The sequence below is a fragment of the Salvelinus namaycush genome, unplaced genomic scaffold, assembly GCF_016432855.1.
Source record: "Salvelinus namaycush isolate Seneca unplaced genomic scaffold, SaNama_1.0 Scaffold135, whole genome shotgun sequence".
In the NCBI taxonomy this organism is placed as follows: Eukaryota; Metazoa; Chordata; class Actinopteri; order Salmoniformes; family Salmonidae; genus Salvelinus; species Salvelinus namaycush.
Window position 1 is genome coordinate 46,649 of NW_024058064.1, and position 23,097 is coordinate 69,745.

At 44.7% G+C, this 23,097-nt stretch overlaps 2 protein-coding genes across 2 annotated transcripts in view; both read right to left on the reverse strand.

Moving 5' to 3' along the window:
* Positions 1–1,178: 1,178 nt before the first annotated feature.
* On the reverse strand, positions 1,179–3,821 carry LOC120036482 (extensin-2-like). The gene has a single exon (XM_038982921.1). The coding sequence runs from the start codon at positions 3,819–3,821 to the stop codon at positions 1,179–1,181; it is 2,643 nt and encodes an 880-aa protein (XP_038838849.1).
* A 1,027-nt stretch (positions 3,822–4,848) lies between these two features.
* The window catches only part of LOC120036483 (gamma-aminobutyric acid type B receptor subunit 2-like), a 251,318-nt gene continuing 233,069 nt past the window's right edge, over positions 4,849–23,097 (reverse strand). The window contains exons 11-14 of the mRNA XM_038982922.1: positions 22,323–22,455; positions 20,503–20,610; positions 7,694–7,816; positions 4,849–4,953 (exon numbers count right to left, since the gene is read on the reverse strand). Coding sequence (XP_038838850.1) covers positions 4,849–4,953; positions 7,694–7,816; positions 20,503–20,610; positions 22,323–22,455 — 469 coding nt within the window. The remainder of the gene's footprint in view (positions 4,954–7,693; positions 7,817–20,502; positions 20,611–22,322; positions 22,456–23,097) is intronic.

The window sequence follows — 23,097 nt, forward strand, 5'->3', positions numbered from 1 at the left end:
GCAGTCTACTAATGATTTGTAATTATGTTCTGGCCCCCCGACCATCCGCTCCAGAAAACATTTGCCCATGGCTGAATCTAGTTGACAGGAAAATTCCACCCCAAAACTATCTTTTGACATTTGTTTCATTAGTCCATTGTTGATATAGTCCCAAAATGTTTTGCATGACAGTAATCATGTTTTCAAGATACTGTATATAACTTCCAAAATACAGAAATACAGCCAGTATGATGCATTTTGCATCATATATATCGACTGTATTCCTGTATTTTGAAAATTCTATATCTTGAAAACTTTCTGGAATGTTCCTTTAAGACAACAAACCCTACCTCTCATCAGAGCAGACTAAACGCACACAATCACAAGTCAGTTCTATACAGCCACATCTCTGTATATACACTATGTCCTTGGAGATCGCATATGGACACCGTCACGCCAGCTCAAGGTCACCAACTGTTTCTCCTCCCAGTCCTCCTAATACATCCTGATGTTGGAGTAGCAGTGTAATGGAGGATAGTGGGAATCAGGGGAGACAGAGGGGGAGAAAGGGAAGGGGCGAGGAAGCTAGGAGAGGGACGACAGGGCAACCAGGCCTGAAGCCTTGTAGGAAACTCAGCGCATGAGTCCCAAATGGCACCCTATTCCCTATATATTATATTGCACTACTTTTCACCAGAGCTCGTTGGGCTCATAAAGTCCATAGGGCTCTGGTCAAAAGTAGTGCACTACAAAGGGAATAGGTATCCATTTGGGACACAGCCTCAGAGTTAATGGTCCTTCTTCTCGCACCAATCAATCACAGCTAATCTCTCTCACTCTCTGCCTGCGTTCTCTAGAGGGGTCCGCCATCTGCCGTGACGCCATGATCCCATCTCTCCCTCGCCACCCCCGCCTGCCACACGGTCCAGTCAGCCGGGACGCACCACCACACAACTCCTATCCCAGGGCTATCTCTCTCTATCTATCTATCACTCTATCTTTGTCTCTCTCTTAGTTTTTTCTCGCTCTCTTTTGCCAACACTCCCTCTCTGTAGCTGGTGTGATCTTGTTGCTTGGTGTCTTGTTGCTGGCCCAGAGGTCCAAAGGCCCAGTGGAGCCAGGCTCCAGGCACCAGCCTGGCACTCCTCCAGCAGAGCTATGCCCAGGAGAGGATGGCGATGGTGGGGGAAGAGAGCCGGTCAGGCAGGAATGTTGCGGATCCCCAGCTCCACAGCCCAGCTCCAGTACAGACATGCAGCGACAGGCTCATACTCGGAGAGGCTAATACATTCACTACACTCCATAGGTTTAGGGATGTGATAACACTCCATGGGTTTAGGGATGTGATAACACTCCATGGGTTTAGGGCTGTGAGAACACTCCATGGGTTTAGGGCTGTGAGAACACTCCATGGGTTTAGGGATGTGAGAACACTCCATGGGTTTAGGGATGTGATAACACTCCATGGGTTTAGGGCTGTGAGAACACTCCATGGGTTTAGGGATGTGAGAACACTCCATGGGTTTAGGGATGTGAGAACACTCCATGGGTTTAGGGATGTGATAACACTCCATGGGTTTAGGGATGTGAGAACACTCCATGGGTTTAGGGATGTGAGAACACTCCATGGGTTTAGGGATGTGATAACACTCCATGGGTTTAGGGCTGTGAGAACACTCCATGGGTTTAGGGATGTGAGAACACTCCATGGGTTTAGGGCTGTGAGAACACTCCATGGGTTTAGGGATGTGAGAACACTCCATGGGTTTAGGGCTGTGAGAACACTCCATGGGTTTAGGGATGTGAGAACACTCCACGGGTTTAGGGATGTGATAACACTCCACGGGTTTAGGGCTGTGATAACACTCCACGGGTTTAGGGCTGTGATAACACTCCACGGGTTTAGGGATGTGAGAACACTCCACGGGTTTAGGGATGTGATAACACTCCACGGGTTTAGGGATGTGATAACACTCCACGGGTTTAGGGATGTGAGAACACTCCACGGGTTTAGGGATGTGATAACACTCCACGGGTTTAGGGATGTGATAACACTCCATGGGTTTAGGGATGTGAGAACACTCCATGGGTTTAGGGATGTGATAACACTCCATGGGTTTAGGGCTGTGAGAACACTCCATGGGTTTAGGGATGTGAGAACACTCCATGGGTTTAGGGCTGTGAGAACACTCCATGGGTTTAGGGATGTGAGAACACTCCATGGGTTTAGGGCTGTGAGAACACTCCACGGGTTTAGGGATGTGAGAACACTCCACGGGTTTAGGGATGTGATAACACTCCACGGGTTTAGGGCTGTGATAACACTCCACGGGTTTAGGGCTGTGATAACACTCCACGGGTTTAGGGATGTGAGAACACTCCACGGGTTTAGGGATGTGATAACACTCCACGGGTTTAGGGATGTGATAACACTCCACGGGTTTAGGGATGTGATAACACTCCACGGGTTTAGGGATGTGAGAACACTCCACGGGTTTAGGGATGTGAGAACACTCCATGGGTTTAGGGATGTGAGAACACTCCACGGGTTTAGGGCTGTGATAACACTCCACGGGTTTAGGGTTGTGAGAACACTCCACGGGTTTAGGGCTGTGATAACACTCCACGGGTTTAGGGATGTGATAACACTCCACGGGTTTAGGGATGTGAGAACACTCCACGGGTTTAGGGATGTGAGAACACTCCACGGGTTTAGGGCTGTGAGAACACTCCACGGGTTTAGGGCTGTGAGAACACTCCACGGGTTTAGGGCTGTGAGAACACTCCACGGGTTTAGGGCTGTGAGAACACTCCACGGGTTTAGGGCTGTGATAACACTCAATGGGTTTAGGGCTGTGATAACACTCCACGGGTTTAGGGATGTGATAACACTCCACGGGTTTAGGGCTGTGACAACACTCCATGGGTTTAGGGCTGTGAGAACACTCCATAGGTTTAGGGATGTGATAACACTCCATGGGTTTAGGGCTGTGATAACACTCCATGGGTTTAGGGCTGTGAGAACACTCCATGGGTTTAGGGCTGTGAGAACACTCCATGGGTTTAGGGCTGTGATAACACTCCATGGGTTTAGGGCTGTGATAGCACTCCATGGGTTTAGGGCTGTGAGAACACTCCATAGGTTTAGGGATGTGATAACACTCCATGGGTTTAGGGCTGTGAGAACACTCCACGGGTTTAGGGATGTGATAACACTCCACGGGTTTAAGGCTGTGATAACACTCCATGGGTTTAGGGCTGTGAGAACACTCCACGGGTTTAGGGCTGTGATAACACTCCACGGGTTTAGGGATGTGATAACACTCCACGGGTTTAGGGATGTGATAACACTCCACGGGTTTAGGGCTGTGAGAACACTCCACGGGTTTAGGGATGTGATAACACTCCACGGGTTTAGGGATGTGATAACACTCCACGGGTTTAGGGATGTGAGAACACTCCACGGGTTTAGGGATGTGAGAACACTCCACGGGTTTAGGGATGTGAGAACACTCCATGGGTTTAGGGCTGTGATAACACTCCATGGGTTTAGGGCTGTGATAACACTCAATGGGTTTAGGGCTGTGATAACACTCCACGGGTTTAGGGCTGTGATAACACTCCACGGGTTTAGGGATGTGATAACACTCCATGGGTTTAGGGCTGTGATAACACTCCACGGGTTTAGGGCTGTGATAACACTCCATGGGTTTAGGGCTGTGATAACACTCCATGGGTTTAGGGCTGTGATAACACTCCATGGGTTTAGGGCTGTGATAACACTCCATAGGTTTAGGGCTGTGATAACACTCCACGGGTTTAGGGCTGTGATAACACTCCATAGGTTTAGGGCTGTGATAACACTCCACTGACCCACTGTATACAATGACAACAATCAGGAATTAACATGTTATCAAGGCTATAGTGAGCACGCCAGGCAGGCTCAGAAAACCCTTTACACTCGTACTCGTATATAGGTTGAAAATGGCAGATTTGGGCACTGATAAGCGACTAAATTGGAATACAGTGGATTAACTTATACAAGAGCCTAGACTTAGCGCTTCACAGCGTTGTATGGGTTTTGACTGACAGACGTTCTGAACCTAATGCACCGCACGAGACAAGAAGTCGTCCCCATCCCTCCCGCTAACTGAGTAACTTTTTAAATGTTTTCGTGGTCTGAATGTAGGAAATATTTTACATTAAGAGGACTCGATGTATTCTTACAGAGGAGACGTTGAGAATTATAATTAATACCACTTTGATGTCATACAAGCAAGCCAAACACCCATGAGTCCAAATGTGCACTTCACCTTTCCATATCATAAAACTCAAGTCAGATACAGTGTCAATGTTTATGATCACTATGTTTGATGTACAGTTACAAGATGACATGACGTTATACCCTGGCTTGTCCTGAACAGAATGAACCTGTTTGTCTGTTGTGAAGTAAATGTATCGCAGCACACACACCTGAATGCCCTCATGACTCCATTCTATGCGCACCAAAATGACCATCTGTTTTTCTGAATTGCCCTGTGAAAGCCTAACACTCTAAGATCGTATTTTATAACTTAGCTAGTCATGTTGGCAATAGAGCAAGCTTTCAAAGGATGCCCATCTGAACCGTTTTTAAAATTGTGTGATGGCAGGGATGCAGGGCTGTGTTCCAAACAAAACAACTACAAGTGTGCTTGCTCTAGCTCCTCAACGGCACAGCTAGGAGAGCTCAAAAAAGCAACAGTTTGCAGCCCAAATATGGTGTGCCAGGATCCAAAAAGCCATTCACACCCCAACCAATCCTGGCAAAGATAAATCCAAACCCCTCAACCAATCCTGGCAGAGCGGAGCCCACCAGTGCTCTACACATCACCCCCTGCCCAGCAGCAGGGTTAGAGGGTTGCCAAGTGTTTCTTTCCGCCAGGGCTTGCCAACACCCCACATCCCAGCTGGCTTGGTGAGGAAAGGGTCTGGCTAGCAGAGGCACAGGACAGGAGGTGGCAGAGTGCCTCATATCCTCCTGACCCTAAAATAACCACCGGAACCACAATAAAGCCTGTTGCTGATCTGGTCTCACTGATGGACATGTTGTTGCCTCAGCTGCTGATCTGTTCTCACTGGCGAACATGTTGGTGCCCCAGCTGCTGATCTGTTCTTACTGTTGGTGCCCCAGATCCAGAACTATTATCACTTTCAGAGAATCTACCTGTGCCACCAAGACGAGGGTATTACATTGTGGTGAAAAACAGGGGTTTGAACTTAGGGCCAAGTATTTTCCCCTGTCAGTTTGTGTGGTGAGGAAATAATCTGAGTCCTGGTTATACTCTATATTAGGGGTTCCCAAACTTTTTCACGCACCACATCTATTTCTATGGGCACAAGCACTGTTCATGTCACAAACTGTTCACACCCCTCTTGTTGGTGGAAATAATTTAGTAGGTTTAAAGCTTATTTCCTGCAATTTTACACATTTTGTCATGGGGTGCAAACATAATCTTGCAATTCTATACATTTTGCCATGTCTAATGTGTATTCATGTGATATTGAGTGACAAAAAAATTACAACAATATCTATGGGCTAAAAAACCTAAATAAAAACCGTTAGCTGACATGGGCTAGTTGATCTGGACATTTCTTAAAAGTTATAAATAGCTCTCCAAGGTCTGCAATGACTAATATGACAAGAGGAACTGATGATACACTACCCGATTTGTGCATTCTATTATTACAACTTTCAAAAGTAAGTTTAAAGCCGGACTAAATAAAAAATCATATATAAATATATATATATATACATAGTGACCTCAGAAAAAACATAAATACCTTATTTACATAAGTATTCAGACCCTTTGCTGTGAGACTCGAAATTGAGCTCAGGTGCATCCTGTTTCTATTGATCATCCTTGAGATTTTTCTACAACTTGATTGGAGCCCACCTGTGGTAAATTCAATTGATTGGACACCATTTGGAAAGGCTCACACCTGCCTATATAAGGTTCCAGAGTTGACAGTGCATTTTAGAGCAAAAACCCAGCCATGAGGTCGAAGGAATTATCCGTTCCCTACCCGAACTGACAGAGATAGAAAGGATCTGCTGAGAAGAATGGGAGAAACTCCCCAAATACAGGTGTACCAAGCTTGAGTCTGTTATCGCTGCCAAAGGCGCTTCAATAAAGTAAAGGATACTTATGCAAATGTACAGTTGAAGTCGGAAGTTTACATACACCTTAGCCAAATACATTTAAACTCAGTTTTTCACTATTCCTAACATTTAATCCAAGTAAAAATTCCCTATCTTAGGTCAGTTAGAGTCACCACTTTATTTTAAAAATGTGAAATGTCAGAATAATAGTAGAGAGAATTATTTCAGCTTTTATTTCTTTCATCACATTCCCAGTGGGTCAGAAGTTTACATACACTCAATTAGTATTTGGTAGCATTGCCTTCAAATTGTTTAACTTGGGTCAAATGTTTCGGGTAGCCTTCCACAAGCTTCCCAAAATAAATTGGGTGAATTGTGGCCCATTCCTCCTGACAGAGCTGGTGTTTAACTGAGTCAGGTTTGTGGGCCTCCTTGCTCGCACACGCTTTTTCTGTTCTGCCCACAAATGTTCTATAGGATTCAGGTCAGGCCTTGTGATGGCCACTCCAATACCTTGACTTTGTTGTCCATAAGCCATTTTGCCACAACATTGGAAGTATGCTTGGGGTCAATGTCCATTTGGAAGACCCATTTGCGACTAAGCTTTAACTTCCTGACTGATATCTTGAGATGTTGCTTCAATATATCCACATAATTTTCCTTCCCTCATGATGCCATCTATTTTGTGAAGTGCATCAGTCCCTCCTGCAGCTAAGCACCCCCACAACATGATGCTGCCATCCCCGTGCTTCACGGTTGGGATGGTGTTCTTCGGCTTGGAAACCTCCCCCTTTTTCCTCCAAACATAACGATGGTCATTATTGCCAAACGTTTTTATTTTTGTTTCATCAGACCAGAGGACATTTCTCCAAAAAGTATGATCTTTGTCCCCATGTTTTTTTTGCTGTTTTGGAGCAGTGGCTTCTTCCTTGCTGAGCGGCCTTTCAGGTTATGTCGACATATAACTTGTTTTACTGTGGATATAGATACTTTTGTACCTGTTTCCTCCAGCATCTTCACAAGGTCCTTTGCTGTTGTTTCTGGGATTGATTTGCACATTTCGCACCAAAGTACGTTCATCTCTAGGAGACAGAACGCGTCTCCTTCTTGAGCGGTATGACGGATGCGTGGTCCCATGGTGTGTATACCTGCGTACTATTGTTTGTACAGATGAACGTGGTACTGTCAGGCATTTGAAAATTGCTCTCAAGAATGAACCAGACTTGTGGAGGTCTACAATTTATTTTCTGAGGTCTTGGCTGATTTCTTTTGATTTTCACATGATGTCAAGCAAAGAGGCACTGAGTTTGAAGGTAGGCATTGAAATACATCCACAGGTACACCTCCAATTTACTCAAATTATGTCAATTAACCTATCAGAAGCTTCTAAAGCCATGGCATCATTTTCTGGAATTTTCCAAGCTGTTTAAAGGTGTGTGGGGCGGAGCTGAATCAGGTTAGTTACAACTGGGGTTGGAGCGGAAACCTACAGGAGGGTAGCCAACTTGATCAATGTGGTCAGAGTGTGTTTTTGTAAATATAAATGGGGTTAATGTGGTCGACCAGACTTACCTCCAAGCTGTACTCCTCCACGGTCCTCTTCAGCGGGTCAACGATCTGCCAGCATATGAGGATGCATAGGTCAATCAGCAGCATCCCACCAACAATGATCAGCAGCTTCTGGTCCTTGATAATCTGGAGGGGAGAAAAGGAGTGAGTGAGGGGAGAGAGAGCAAAGATAGTGAAAGGGGAGAAGAGAAGAGAGTGATAACACTGTTAGAAAAACTGTATCTGTACCTGGAAAAGGGCTCTACCTGGAACCAAAAAGGGCTCTACCTGAAACCAAAAACAGTTCTACCAGTAACCAAAAAGGGTTCTACCAGGAACCATAAAGCACTGTAACAGGAACCCCACGCATATGTACATAGCTACCTCAGTTACCTCGTACCCCTGTACATGGACTCAGTACTGGTACTCCCTGTATATAGCCATGTCACTTTTACTCATTATTGTTATTCGTTATTCACTGTGTATTTATTCCTCGTCACCATTTCTATTTTTTATATCTTTTTTTATCTTTAACTCTGCATTGTTCAAAAAGGACCTGTAAATCAAATCAAATTTTATTTGTCACATATACATGGTTAGCAGATGTTAATGCGAGTGTAGCGAAATGCTTGTGCTTCTAGTTCCGACAATGCAGTAATAACCAACAAGTAATCTAACCTAACAATTCCACAACTACTACCTTATACACACAAGTGTAAAGGGATAAAGAATATGTACATAAAGATATATGAATGAGTGATGGTACAGAACGGCATAGGCAAGATGCAGTAGATGGTATAGTGTACAGTCTATACATATGAGATGAGTAATGTAGGGTATGTAAACATAAAGTGGCATAGTTTAAAGTGGCTAGTGATACATGTATTACATAAAGATGGCAAGATGCAGTAGATGATATAGAGTACAGTATATACATATACATATGAGATGAGTAATGTAGGATATGTAAACATTATATTAAGTGGCATTGTTTAAAGTGGCTAGTGATACATTTTTACATAATTTCCATCAATTCCCATTATTAAAGTGGCTGGAGTTGAGTCAGTATGTTGGCAGCGGCCACTAAATGTTAGTGGTGGCTGTTTAACAGTCTGATGGCCTTGAGATAGAAGCTGTTTTTCAGTCTCTCGGTCCCTGCTTTGATGCACCTGTACTGACCTCGCCTTCTGGATGATAGCGGGGTGAACAGGCAGTGGCTCGGGTGGTTGTTGTCCTTGATGATCTTTATGGCCTTCCTGTGACATCGGGTGGTGTAGGTGTCCTGGAGGGCAGGTAGTTTGCCCCCGGTGATGCGTTGTGCAGACCTCACTACCCTCTGGAGAGCCTTACGGTTGTGGGCGGAGCAGTTGCCGTACCAGGCGGTGATACAGCCCGACAGGATGCTCTCGATTGTGCATCTGTAGAAGTTTGTGAGTGCTTTTGGTGACAAGCCGAATTTCTTCAGCCTCCTGAGGTTGAATAGGCGCTGCTGCGCCTTCTTCACAACGCTGTCTGTGTGGGTGGACCAATTCAGTTTGTCCGTGATGTGTACACCGAGGAACTTAAAACTTTCCACCTTCTCCACTACTGTCCCGTCGATGTGGATAAGGGGGTGCTCCCTCTGCTGTTTCCTGAAGTCCACAATCATCTCCTTTGTTTTGTTGACGTTGAGTGTGAGGTTATTTTCCTGACACCACACTCCGAGGGCCCTCACCTCCTCCCTGTAGGCCGTCTCGTCGTTGTTGGTAATCAAGCCTACCACTGTAGTGTCGTCCGCAAACTTGATGATTGAGTTGGAGGCGTGCATGAACACGCAGTCGTGGGTGAACAGGGAGTACAGGAGAGGGCTCAGAACGCACCCTTGTGGGGCCCCAGTGTTGAGGATCAGCGGGGTGGAGATGTTGTTACCTACCCTCACCACCTGGGGGCGGCCCGTCAGGAAGTTCAGGACCCAGTTGCACAGGGCGGGGTCGAGACCCAGGGTCTCGAGCTTGATGACGAGTTTGGAGGGTACTATGGTGTTAAATGCTGAGCTGTAGTCGATGAACAGCATTCTCACATAGGTATTCCTCTTGTCCAGATGGGTTAGGGCAGTGTGCAGTGTGGTTGCGATTGCGTCGTCTGTGGACCTATTGGGTCGGTAAGCAAATTGGAGTGTGTCTAGGGTGTCAAGTAGGGTGGAGGTGATATGATCCTTGACTAGTCTCTCAAAGCACTTCATGATGACGGAAGTGAGTGCTACGGGGCGGTAGTCGTTTAGCTCAGTTACCTTAGCTTTCTTGGGAACAGAAACAATGGTGGCCCTCTTGAAGCATGTGAGAACAGCAGATTGGGATAAGGATTGATTGAATATGTCCTTAAACACACCAGCCAGCTGGTCTGCGCATGCTCTGAGGACGCGGCTGGGAATGCCGTCTGGTTCTGCAGCCTTGCGAGGGTTAACACGTTTAAATGTTTTACTCACCTCGGCTGCAGTGAAGGAGAGCCCGCAGGTTTTGGTAGCGGGCCGTGTCAGTGGCACTGTATTGTCCTCAAAGCGAGCAAAAAAGTTATTTAGTCTGTCTGGGAGCAAGACATCCTGGTCCGCGACGGGGCTGGTTTTCTTTTTGTAATCCGTGATTGACTGTAGACCCTGCCACATACCTCTTGTGTCTGAGCTGTTGAATTGCGACTCTACTTTGTCTCTATACTGGGACTTAGCTTGTTTGATTGCCTTGCGGAGGGAATAGCTACACTGTTTGTATTCGGTCATGTTTCCGGTCACCTTGCCCTGGTTAAAAGCAGTGGTTCGCGCTTTCAGTTTCACGCGAATGCTGCCATCAATCCACGGTTTCTGGTTTGGGAATGTTTTAATCGTTGCTGTGGGTACGACATCGTCAATGCACTTTCTAATAAACTCGCTCACCGAATCAGCATATTCGTAAATGTTGTTGTTGGACGTAATGCGGAACATATCCCAATCCACGTGATCGAAGCAGTCTTGAAGCGTGGAATCAGATTGGTCGGACCAGCGTTGAACAGACCTGAGCACGGGAGCTTGCTGTTTTAGTTTCTGTTTGTAGGCTGGAAGCAACAAAATGGAGTCGTGGTCAGCTTTTCCGAAAGGAGGGCGGGGGAGGGCCTTATATGCGTCGCGGAAGTTAGTATAACAATGATCCAAGGTTTTACCAGCCCTGGTAGCACAATCGATATGCTGATAGAATTTAGGGAGTTTTGTTTTCAGATTAGCCTTGTTAATCTGAAAGTAAGCAGTTCCCTGTTAGTCTACACCTGTTGTTTACGAAGCATGTGACAAATAAAATTTGATTTGATGAGAGGTGGGATACAGGGAGGTACCAAAAGACGGCAGTCGTGTCAATCAACAAAGCCACTTTTTTGTGACTGAACTTTAGAGGATGAAAGGGGGCCCCCGTCTGATCTTTATTTTGAACAGCGTTTGACCCTGCTGCCATCCACATCAAAGCAAAGGTCAGGAGAACACAGACACGGATACACTTTGAGGAAAGTCACTTCTTATAAATACAATGATGTTCTCCCTCCCTTCCTCTCTTTCTCAATTCAATTCAAATTCCGTTCAAAGGGCTTTATTGGCATGGGAAACAAAAGTTAAATAAATAATCAAACATTTACAGTAAAGTTTCATTGGAATAGAGACATTTCAAATGTCATATTATGGCTATATACAGTGTTGTAATGACGTGCAAATAGTTAAAGTACAAATGGGAAAATAAACAAACAAATGTGGGTTGTATTTGCAATGGTGTTTGTCACAAATCTTGCTACTGTGATGGAAAACTGTGGTACTTCTCCCAATAGATATGGGACTCTCTCTCTCTCTCTCTCTCTCTCTCTCTCTCTCTCTCTCTCTCTCTCTCTCTCTCTCTCTCTCTCTCTCTCTCTCTCTCTCTATCTCTCTCTCTCTCTCTCTCTCTCTATCTCTCTCTCTCTCTCTCTCTCTCTCTCTCTCTCTCTCACATGACATTCTATTATGACTGCAACAATGTTCTCGGGCTAAAAAACCCTTCCTAACCCGAGAGGATATTTCAACTAGTGACTATCCAGGAGAATAAAGAAAAAGTAGCACTCTGTTTCTGCGTAAACCTGATAGATTTATTGATAGATTTATCAGTCGCTGAAAGTACACAGGACCAGAATAGATTATCTTTACTGTAAATGAAATTGAAGTTGATAGATCAAACAATCATTCTATCTTTCACAATGACGGGAGCATCAGATCAGAAGATTGACCATGGTATCGTGATTCTGTCCCTTTGGTCAAGACAGATGTTGTTGATGCATGACCGTCTGGATAAGCCTATTCATATTTAAATTATCACATTATGCTATTCCCAATATGACATACAGTGTAGTTGTGTACTGGATACAATATAAGATAGATACAGCACAGTACACCGCCTAGCTGAGTGAATCTGAGTGGATTACAATATACTGTAGCTGTGTCACATAAAAAAATGAATATACTCTATTAGCTTTAGAGCAGGCTACCCCAGGCCTGCTACCATTAGAGCAGGTTACCCCAGGCCTGCTACCATTAGCGCTGGCTACCCCAGGCCTGCTACCATTAGAGCTGGCTACCCCAGGCCTGCTACCATTAGAGCTGGCTACCCCAGGCCTGCTACCATTAGAGCTGGCTACCCCAGGCCTGCTACCATTAGAGCTGGCTACCCCAGGCCTGCTACCATTAGAGCTGGCTACCCCAGGCCTGCTACCATTAGAGCTGGCTACCCCAGGCCTGCTACCATTAGAGCTGGCTACCCCAGGCCTGCTACCATTAGAGCTGGCTACCCCAGGCCCCAGGAAGTAGTAATACATTATTCTACAGCTGATTCATCATTAAAGCATGGGGATGTGGAACTGTAGAATATACTGTGTGTAGTTGTGATCAGGGAACAGAGCAGTTTGCCTTCAGGGTCCTGATCCGTGGGAAATGGGATCGCTCTATCTCAGCGATGATAAGACGTGTGTGTGTGTGCGCATGAGGATGTGTGTTTGTGTAAGTATGAAAGACACTGTTCATATCAGATCATGCACACACACATCTGATCAATTTTCTTTTTTTACTTTGACCCCTTTTTCTACCCAATTGGTAGTTACAGTCCTGTCCCATCGCTGCAACTCCTGTACCGACTCGGGAGAGGCGAAGGTTGATAGCCATGCGTCCTCCGAAACTGCTTGCTTAACCCGGAAGCCAGCTGCACCAATGTGTTGGAGGAAACACAGTACAACTGGTGACCGAAGTCAGTTTCGGCCCGCCACAAGGAGTCGCTAGAAGGCGATGGGACAAGGACATCCACGCCGGCCAAACCCTCCTCTAACCCGGACGACGCTGGGTCAATTGTGTGACGCCTCATGGGTCTTCCGGTCACGGCTGGCTGCGACACAGCCTGGGATCGAACTCGGGGCTGTAGTGACTTCTCAAGCACTGCAGTGCCTTAAACCGCTGCACCACTCGGGAGGCCACCTGATCATTGTTCTGTATGTACATCGTTGATCTAAGTGTTATGTGAATGAGCATGTACTGTATGTATAATGATAAAGCAACACCTCGTGGCAAAACGCCTCTCCCCTATTTGAACTAGATAGTATGTGTGTATGCATTGATATGTAGGCTACGTGTGCCTTTTTAAAAAATCATGTAGTTCTGTCTTTGAGCTGTTTTTGTCTATTGATGTTCTGTATTATGTCATTCTGTATTATGTTTCATGTTTTGTGTGGACGCCAGGAAGAGTAGCTGCTGCTTTTGCAACAGCTAATGGGGATCCTAATAAAATACCAAATACCAAACGTCTGCGTATGTGTATGCGATGTATGTTGGGTCTTCTACAGCATGTGTGTACACATTAGTGTGTGTGTTAGGCCTTTTTCTGTGTGTGTTTTTCATTGTGTGCGTGCGTTGGTATGTGTCCTAAGCTGTATCGCACTGTGAGCGCAGCCAAGAGCTCTCTAAAGTCAATCTCAGAGACAGACTAGCAGACAGACAGGGAGGGAGGCTGCAGAGCAACATGTTTGATTGACAGTCCCTGTGCTTACCCAACACTGAGCCAGGCCTCTTTACGCTCAAGCACACCCTGATTTGCAGTCTTCTGTCTGGTGGAGGGAGGGAGGGAGGGAGGGAGGGAGGGAGGGAGGGAGGGAGGGCGGAAGGGAGGGAGGGAGGAAGAGAGCGATGAAGCGACGGAGGGACGGAGGGATTGAGGAAGAGTGTGACTCGGTGCGCGACCACGGCAGCGCTCAACCTCTCTGATGAGCACTGGGGCTACATTGTAAGCTCTACTTTGACTGACAACAGTCACTCCACACAGCCAAAGCACCCGCATTCAATCAATGTTTGTGAGGAGGAGGATGGGGAGGGGGAAAGAGGAGGATAAGGAGGAAGGGGAGGAGGAGGGGGAGAGAGGAAGGGAGGAGGATGAGGAGAAGGAGGAAGCAGAGGAGGAAGAGGAGGGGGAGGGAGGAGGAGGAAAAACAGAGTCTGCATAATCAGCATAACACAATTCACAGGAACAAGAGCCGTTTTGTTGTTGTGTTTCGTTTTTCTCCGAATTACGACCTTTTCATGAATAAATCACTTTTGAAATAAACACAAAAGGTCATCCATTTTTTTGCACATTTAAATATATCAAAACGCCCCTGTGTTTGGAATGACCCCAGACTAGAAGACAATGACCCCAATCTCTTTAAATACCATTTTCTTTCTCTCTCTGAATTTGAGTCATTTAGCAGACGCTCTTATTTAGAGCGACTTACAAGAGCAATTAGGGTTAAGTGCCTTGTTCAAGGGCACATCGACAGATTTTTCCAACCAGTGACCTTTCGGTTACTGGCCCAACGCTCTTAACTGCTAGGTTACCTGCTGCGGTCTTCTCTCCTCTGCTCTCTTCCTGCCTCCCACGCACTCGCTCTCTCCCACTCTCTCTGACAGATCTTCCACATGCCCTCCTGCAGCTTTCATCATCCCACACATCTATCCAGGATGTGATGTGAGGAGGACTATAAATATCAAAAGGGCACAGAGGCCTGGTAAGCCTTTACGTAATCAAACGAGATACATATTGTGTCATATACATCTTTTGTATTTGTATTGAAGAGTGGAATGGAAATACATCAGAGGGCAACAGGTCAGTGGGTAGACTGTGTGTTACATAAAAGCACACACCAGGGTTTCCGTTAGCTGGTAATAGTCGGGTTTAGGCCATTTTTATTTTTTGAAGCCAACAAATAAAATTGTCACTGGGAGAAGAAAAAATCCCATTGCAAAATAAAGCTTTTTAGCCTCTTCATTGATGTAAATACATTTGACTGGTCATGCTTATCAGTCTATAGGTACATTTGCATAATTTAGTGGCATTAAATTGGCATGTGTATACAGTATATTCGTTATGTATCTTATTTATCACACGTACAGCATACTGATACAAAGCCTTATATTATATTCTACATTTCATTGTGCAGTAGCCAAAGGCACAATCCTAGTCATATTAGCAACCCAGGCTAGTTGTTGATGATCCTAGTCATATTAGAAACCCAGGCTAGTTGTTGATGATCCTAGTCATATTAGCAACCCATGCTAGTTGTTGATGATCCTAGTCATATTAGCAACCCATGCTAGTTGTTGATGGTCCTAGTCATATTAGCAACCCATGCTAGTTGTTGATAATCCTAGTCATATTAGCAACCCATGCTAGTTGTTGATGATCCTAGTCATATTAGCAACCCATGATAGTTGTTGATGATCCTAGTCATATTAGCAACCCATGCTAGTTGTTGATGATCCTAGTCATATTAGCAACCCATGCTAGTTGTTGATGATCCTAGTCATATTAGCAACCCATGCTAGTTGTTGATGGTCCTAGTCATATTAGCAACCCATGCTAGTTGTTGATGATCCTAGTCATATTAGCAACCCATGCTAGTTGTTGATGGTCCTAGTCATATTAGCAACCCATGATAGTTGTTGATGATCCTAGTCCTATTAGCAACCCAGGCTAGTTGTTGATGATCCTAGTCATATTAGAAACCCATGCTAGTTGTTGATGATCCTAGTCATATTAGCAACCCATGATAGTTGTTGATGATCCTAGTCATATTAGCAACCCATGATAGTTGTTGATGATCCTAGTCATATTAGCAACCCATGATAGTTGTTGATGATCCTAGTCATATTAGCAACCCATGCTAGTTGTTGATAATCCTAGTCATATTAGCAACCCATGATAGTTGTTGATAATCCTAGTCCTATTAGCAACCCATGCTAGTTGTTGATAATCCTAGTCATATTAGCAACCCATGCTAGTTGTTACATATTAGATCTCCCCTCTTTCTGAATTTCTAATGGATATTTTCATCTCTCACACATAAATCCGTTTACATGTACAGTGCGCTTTTGACAACAGGGTTTTCCTGCTAATTGCATTGTGGAACGGACATTTGTGCATAGCCCACTGCCTTGTGCGCATTGCTGTGCTTATAATGTAAATAAATAATAGTTTATCAACATTTTAAGCTAAACATTTTGATCTGTTGCATCAGACTCATGTATGTATGTATCCTAGGCCTACTGGTTATATGAATTTGGGATCTATCGACCCACAACGAATCTGTTTTGGAATAGGCCATTTCTTTCTCAAATAGCTGACCAATACTACATGTCAACTTTTCTACTATGGGGGATAGTGGATTGACATAGACTAGTGATGTTGCTGTTTGTCACTGGTCTTGCTGGCTGAGGAAAAGTTCATGTGGACAGTTATTCTAACATCTTCAAAGTGCACATCAGAATTTAGTAAGAAGGACCGCATATGGTTGCATTCTCAACTGTTAATATGAATGACTATAATCTAAATGTGACTTCTGCGACGGTTCCCGGTCCAGAGCTTCCGGCGACGGTTCCCAGTCCAGAGCTTCCGGCGACGTTTCACAGTCCGGAACCTCCAACGACGGGCCACAGTCCGGAACCTTCAACGACGGGCCACAGTCCGGAACCTCCAACGACGGGCCACAGTCCGGAACCTCCAACGACGGGCCACAGTCCGGAACCTCCAACGACGGGCCACAGTCCGGAACCTCCACCGACGGGCCACAGTCCGGAGCCTCCAGCGACGGTCCCCAGTTCGAAGCCTCCAGTGATGATCCATGGCACGAAGCCTCCAGTGATGATCCAGTCCGGGACTGCAGTGAGGGTGGGGACCCTGCAACGAGGGTCCCCAGTCCGGGGCCTGCAACGAGGGTCCCCAGTCCGGGGTCGGCGACGAGGGTCCCCGCACCAGAGGCACCACCAAAGTGGGGGGAGCCAGAGGTGGAGCGGGGTCTGCGTACCGCACCAGAGCCGCCACCAGGGTAGATGCCCACCCGGACCCTCCCCTATAGGTTCAGGTTTGTGGCCGGGAGTCCGCACCTTTTGGGGGGGGGGGGGGGGGGGTACTGTCACGCCCTGACCTTAGAGAGCCATTTTATTTCTCTATTTGGTTAGGTCAGGGTGTGGTGTGGGGTGGGCATTCTATGTTTTGTGTTTCTATGTTTTGGCCGGGTATGGTTCTCAATCAGGGACAGCTGTCTATTGTTGTCTCTGATTGGGAATCATACTTAGGCAGCCTGTTTTGCCACCTTATGTTGTGGGATGTTGTTTTTTGTTAGCTCTGTGAAGCCTACAGAACGTGGCGTTCGTTATTTCTTTTGTTTGGTGTTCTGATTAAATAAAGAATCATGAACAGGTACCACGCGGCACCTTGGTCCACTTCTTCCGACGAGCGTCACACACACACACACACACACACACACACACACACACACACACACACACACACACACACACACACACACACACACACACACACACACACACACACACACACACACACACTCTCTCTCTCTCACACACAAACCTTTAACCTCTTGGCGCACAGATCCCTTTAGTGGGATCATTTTCGTCAACATCCGCTGAATTGCAGAGCACTAAATTCAAATTAAATGACAAAAAATATTTAATTTCATGAAATCACAAGTGCAATGTACCAAAACACAGCTTAGCTTGTTGTTAATCCACCTGTCGTGTCAGATTTTGAAAAGATGCTTTACAGCGAAAGCAAACCAAGCGTTTGTGTGAGGACATCGATCAGTCGACAAAACATTACAAACAGCTAGCAAAGTAGCTTGGTCACGAAAATCAGAAAAGCAATCAAATTAATCGCTTACCTTTGATGATCTTCGGATGTTTGCACCCACGAGACTCCCAGTTACACAATAAATGTTAGTTTTGTTCGATAAAGATGATTTTTATATCCAAAAACCTCCATTTGGTTGGCGCGTTTTGTTGAGTAATCCACAGGCTCGTGCAGGTCATGACAGGCAGAGCGAAAATTCCAAATAGTATCCGTAAAGTTTGTAGAAACATGTCAAACGTTTTTTATAATCAATCCTCAGGTTGTTTTTAACATAAATAATCAATAATATTTCAACCGGACGGTAAACTATTCAATACAATAGAGAAAGAAAATGTCGAGCTACCACTGTCGCGCGCATGAACAAATCGTAGGACATCTGGCAGTCCACTGACGCAATGTGATAAATCTCGCTAATTTTTCAGAATAAAAGCTTGAAACTATGTCTAAAGACTGTTGGAAGCCTGTGGAAGCCATAGGAAAAGGAATCTGGTTGATATCCCCATCCTATAAATGAAGGAAAGGCAGGCAATGGAACAGGGATTTTTCCAAATAAAATAAGAGGCACTTCCTGGTTGGATTTCCTCAGGTTTTTGCCTGCAAAATCAGTTCTGTTATACTCACAGACACCATTTTGACAGTTTTGGAACATTTAGAGTGTTTTCCATCCTAATCTGCCAATTATATGCATATTCTAGCATCTGGGCCTGAGAAATAGGCTGTTTACTTTGGGAACGTTATTTTTCCAAACATAAAAAATACTGCCCCCTAGCTTCACACACACACACACACACACACACACACACACACACACACACACACACACACACACACACACACACACACACACACACACACACACACACACACACAAACCTTTAATCCTGTGAAAAACAACAGGATAATAATAATAATAATAATAATACAACGAGATGAACCTCCATTCTCTCCAACAAGCAGCCAGTCTCACACAGCAGTAACGGAAAATGAAACCTTACACACTGTCCACCAGAATTACCACAGGGTGAGTGTGTGTGTGTGTGTTGTGTTGTGTGTGTGCGTACTGAACATAGAACATGTTGCCAGAAGGTGTGTGTGTGGTAAACTCTTGTATGCCTGAGCCAGGATAGAAAGATACCAGCAGCAGCAAATGTCCAGAGTGAGCTCCTGCAGTTTCTGACATGTACAGTGTGCATGTGTATACATTGTGTGTGTGAGTTATTGCATGTGTCTGCGTGTGTGTACAGTCTGAGCTGAGGTGAGTGTCTGTAATGCTTTTTGTGACTGGATCGATGCAGCTCTTCCGGGGCTTGGGGTGACTGATGGTGCTAACAACCTGCCTTGCCCCTCTTAGACCTCCTGTAGTAGTTACTCAGTTACACACATGTTGTTTGGGGAAATGTTTTTGGTGTTTAAAAATTCTAGTGTTGTTTTTTTTTGTCTCCACTCCTTGAGATATAGATTCAGGGTAATCGTCTCAAATTCTTATGATTTCAGAGTTTTGCCAACGTTACTGAAACCATAGCAACGTTGTTAGAGAGGCAGCAAGTAGAAGCTCTCCTTGGGACTGCTACTGGATAATAACCAGATTTTCATAGCTCTGCATACTTGCTCCGAGGTGAAGGGTAAAGTACATTTTTGAAACTATGGTCAGCTAACAGTCCCTCATTTTCGCTCTTATTCTCCTTCTTTCCTCTCCATTCATTTTTTATCTTGCATAATGCATATGTGGTGACACAGGAATCAGTGCATTAAGAAGCTGCTAGCTGCTGTTAACCAGTGATGATTTCTCTATCAGAGTCCATCATGGCCAATTATGGTTATAGGCTCTTCTGTTCTGCTTGATTGCAGCCATCCTCCGCAGACCAGACCATGTGACTACCACAGTCTACTGTTGCTTGATCACATCAACAGAAAACGCTCCCTTCCTACAGTGGCTATTGTGAAACTGACTGGTTCACAAAATACAAAATGGTGAACTTGAGCTAGTCTGGTGTTGATAGTCTTTTCTAAAGATGAAAGTTAGTGTATTCATATGTATGTGTATGTGTGCTCTGTTGCTCATAAAGGCAGGTTCCAGACCTGTGGCTGTCATCTCTTCGTGTGGTGATACTGTGTCTTTGTCCAAAATGGCACCCTATTTCGTATATTATGCACTACTTTTGACCAGAGCCTTATGGTAGTGCACGATTTAGGGGATAGGGTCCATTTGGGGCATAACCTGTATGTATGTTGGCTACAAGTGTCTTTCCACAATCTGAACACTGTCAGCAATTAGCAGAGTGATCAATAAGGCAGGAATGGGGTCAAATCCATTCAGTCGATTCAGGAAGTAATCATCTAAGACAATGAGAATGAATAATGATGACAATATGCTGATAATAACAACAACAATAATAATAATAATAATCATGAGTTAATAACATTGTCCTTCCAGGTCTAGGCAATCATTGTCCATGAGACCATACAGTTTTGTCTCTTTGCTCTGACGGATGATTTGATTGACGGTATTATTATTTGATGATTGCGTTTCATATTTAATATTTGTATGTTTGTATTTAAAAACGAGACCTGGGTCTCAATGTGACTCCCTGTGTAAAATACATGTAAAAAACATGTTTTTAATTAAATAAATGAAAGTTTGTGATCTGTCACCTTTTTCTTCATCTTGACATTCTTGAAGATCGCGTGGACTCTCCAGGTCTTGGCGAACATGGCGCCGAACGCTGTCGTATACCCTACGATGAGGATCCACGTTCGCACCTGCAACACGATGACAGAAACAGTCTCGTCAATAGCTGGCAAAGAGTTGGGCTTAAGATCTAAACAAAGATCTAGACTGATCTAAACAAAGATCTAGACTGATCTAAACAAAGATCTAGACTGATCTAAACAAAGATCTAGACTGACAAGCTATTAGCATTTTTATTATCCGACAAATTCACCAAAAGCTCTAGAAGTGCACTAAAAATAGCTCAAAGTGAATGTGCAAACTTTGGAGGAAGTCCTAGACTTACATCATGGCTGTCAAACTTGTGAATGTGTGTTATTAAAAGAAGAAACATACTGTAGCAGCATCTACTTTCTTGAGATTTAAGGATATTAAAACGCTCCAAATCCTACGATGCCTACTGTAGCTAGGCAAAAACCATATTTAGAATGAGTTGTAACTAAATAACAGCAACAAACCTATATCCTGTAGTAACTCCCACAGCATCTCATTTAACAAGCTGGAAAAACACCACTTTAACACTCACTGCACTAAATGCTGTTTGTGTTTGTTTGTCTATTTGTTGAAAGACATTCTTGGAATGGAGGCACAATCACAATGTAGGCAAAAAGCAATATGTGGAACAGACCAAGGCAAAAGATTCAGCAGCAAGCTTATTCTCCCCCCAGTGTTGCCTGAGGAAAATAAGAAATCAGCCGGGCCCTTTAGCCGCAGGGGCCCAGCAACCATGATGAAAAATTGTGCTACCAGATGCCTGCAGCCAGCTCTCCTGGCGGTAACGGCCACTCTCTTTCTCCTTCCTATTGAGGAGCAATGATGCACTACATAAAATACTGGCCTGGTTTGTTTTGAGACTTAAACTGTAATATATTTTGTCAAATCAAAAGGTAACCAATCAGATGTTTCTGTAAGTGGGGTGAGGGAATGGGGAAGGAGAGCAAGAGAGGGATGGAGAAAAAGATAAAGAAAAAACTACTATAGCAGCCATACAAAGGAAACACAGTGCATATTGATTGGTTGGATCACACACTTTGCCTCAGCTCCTCCTCTCTGATTTGACAGCCTCCATTTTGGATTGTTTTCGCTGAGGCGAGCCAGGTTGGCAGACAGGCACCCAATGGCAGTTGATACGTGCTGCGCCACCCGCCTAGCTAACATTATTTAACAGTATTTATCTCTGTGGAAACCAGGACTGAGTCCCTACTTCCTATTGGGTGGCACCCTACTTCCTATATAGTGCACTACTTTTAACCAGAGCCCTAAGTGCCCTGGTCAACAGTAGTGCACTATATAGAGAATAGGGTGCCATTTGGGACGTGAACCAGTTATCACTGTAATCAAACCTCTTTAATTAAACCAGAGGCTCAGATAGTCACGTTCAAACTGTTGCTGTGGGAGCAGGAGCTTAATATGTTCCATGTTAGGAAAGACCCAGTGACTGATCCAATCACCTCCCATTATATGAACTCCCATCACCTTTCTTAAGGGTGGAACATTAACTTGAATATCACACCTTTTAAAGGAAGGAGAAGAATGATAGCTAATAGCTAGTGTTAGCCTGGGTCGCACACCTTGTGAAGGGGATCAAGAGAGAATGCTAGCTGGCGTTAGCCTGGATCTCACAGATTTCGAAAGAGAGAAGACAGACGAGAATGATATAGTGTTAGCCTAGCATTAACCTGGGATTTTAAACATCATTAGGACAGCAGATATGGGGTTCGAGCTATACAGGTTCAATACTCACGGTGCACAGGGCCTCAAACTCTTTGTCGGACACCAAGGCGCCATCCAGGCCAAAGAGGAAGATGGAGGAGTAGGACAGCATTCCTCCCAGAATGATGAGGTTGTTCATGTAGGGACTGGACATCTTGATCAGTCTGTAGGGAGAGGAGAGTTACAATAACAGGGACAGGAAGTTCTGAAATTGTGAAAGGAACACAGAGTTCCAAAATTGAACATCTCAGATTTTTCACATTGAAACACGTTTTTGTCTTGGTAATCTAAAGTGTGTTTTCCCAGTTCCATTCCAAGTAAAATGTGAACACTATTTCTATCTAGATATATATTTTTATTTAACTAGGCAAGCCAGTTAAGAACAACGGCCGGTTGTGATACAGCCTGGAATCGAACTAGGGTCTGTAGTGAAACCTCTAGCACTGAGATACAGTGCCTTAGACTGCTGCGCCACTCGGGAGCCCTACAGATATACTGTAGCTTTCCTAAATTATATTTGACACCTAATAGGTGCATGTCAGATAAGTGCAAACTCTATTTACTTAAAGTGCAGTTCAGCAGTACCAATCCACATACACTATCTGCATTTGCTGAGGGGTGTGTTCATTAGTGCACACCGTAGCAAACCCTAGCAAAATGTTACGAAAATGTTAGTTTCTTATTGGACAGGTTTAAGTAAGTCCCTCCCCGTTTCTGCCAATTTGCTTCCGCTTGGTTGCTAGTGAATACACCCCAGGATGTTTTTACGTTACAGTTTAATCACATCACTTAGGACAGCATGTCCC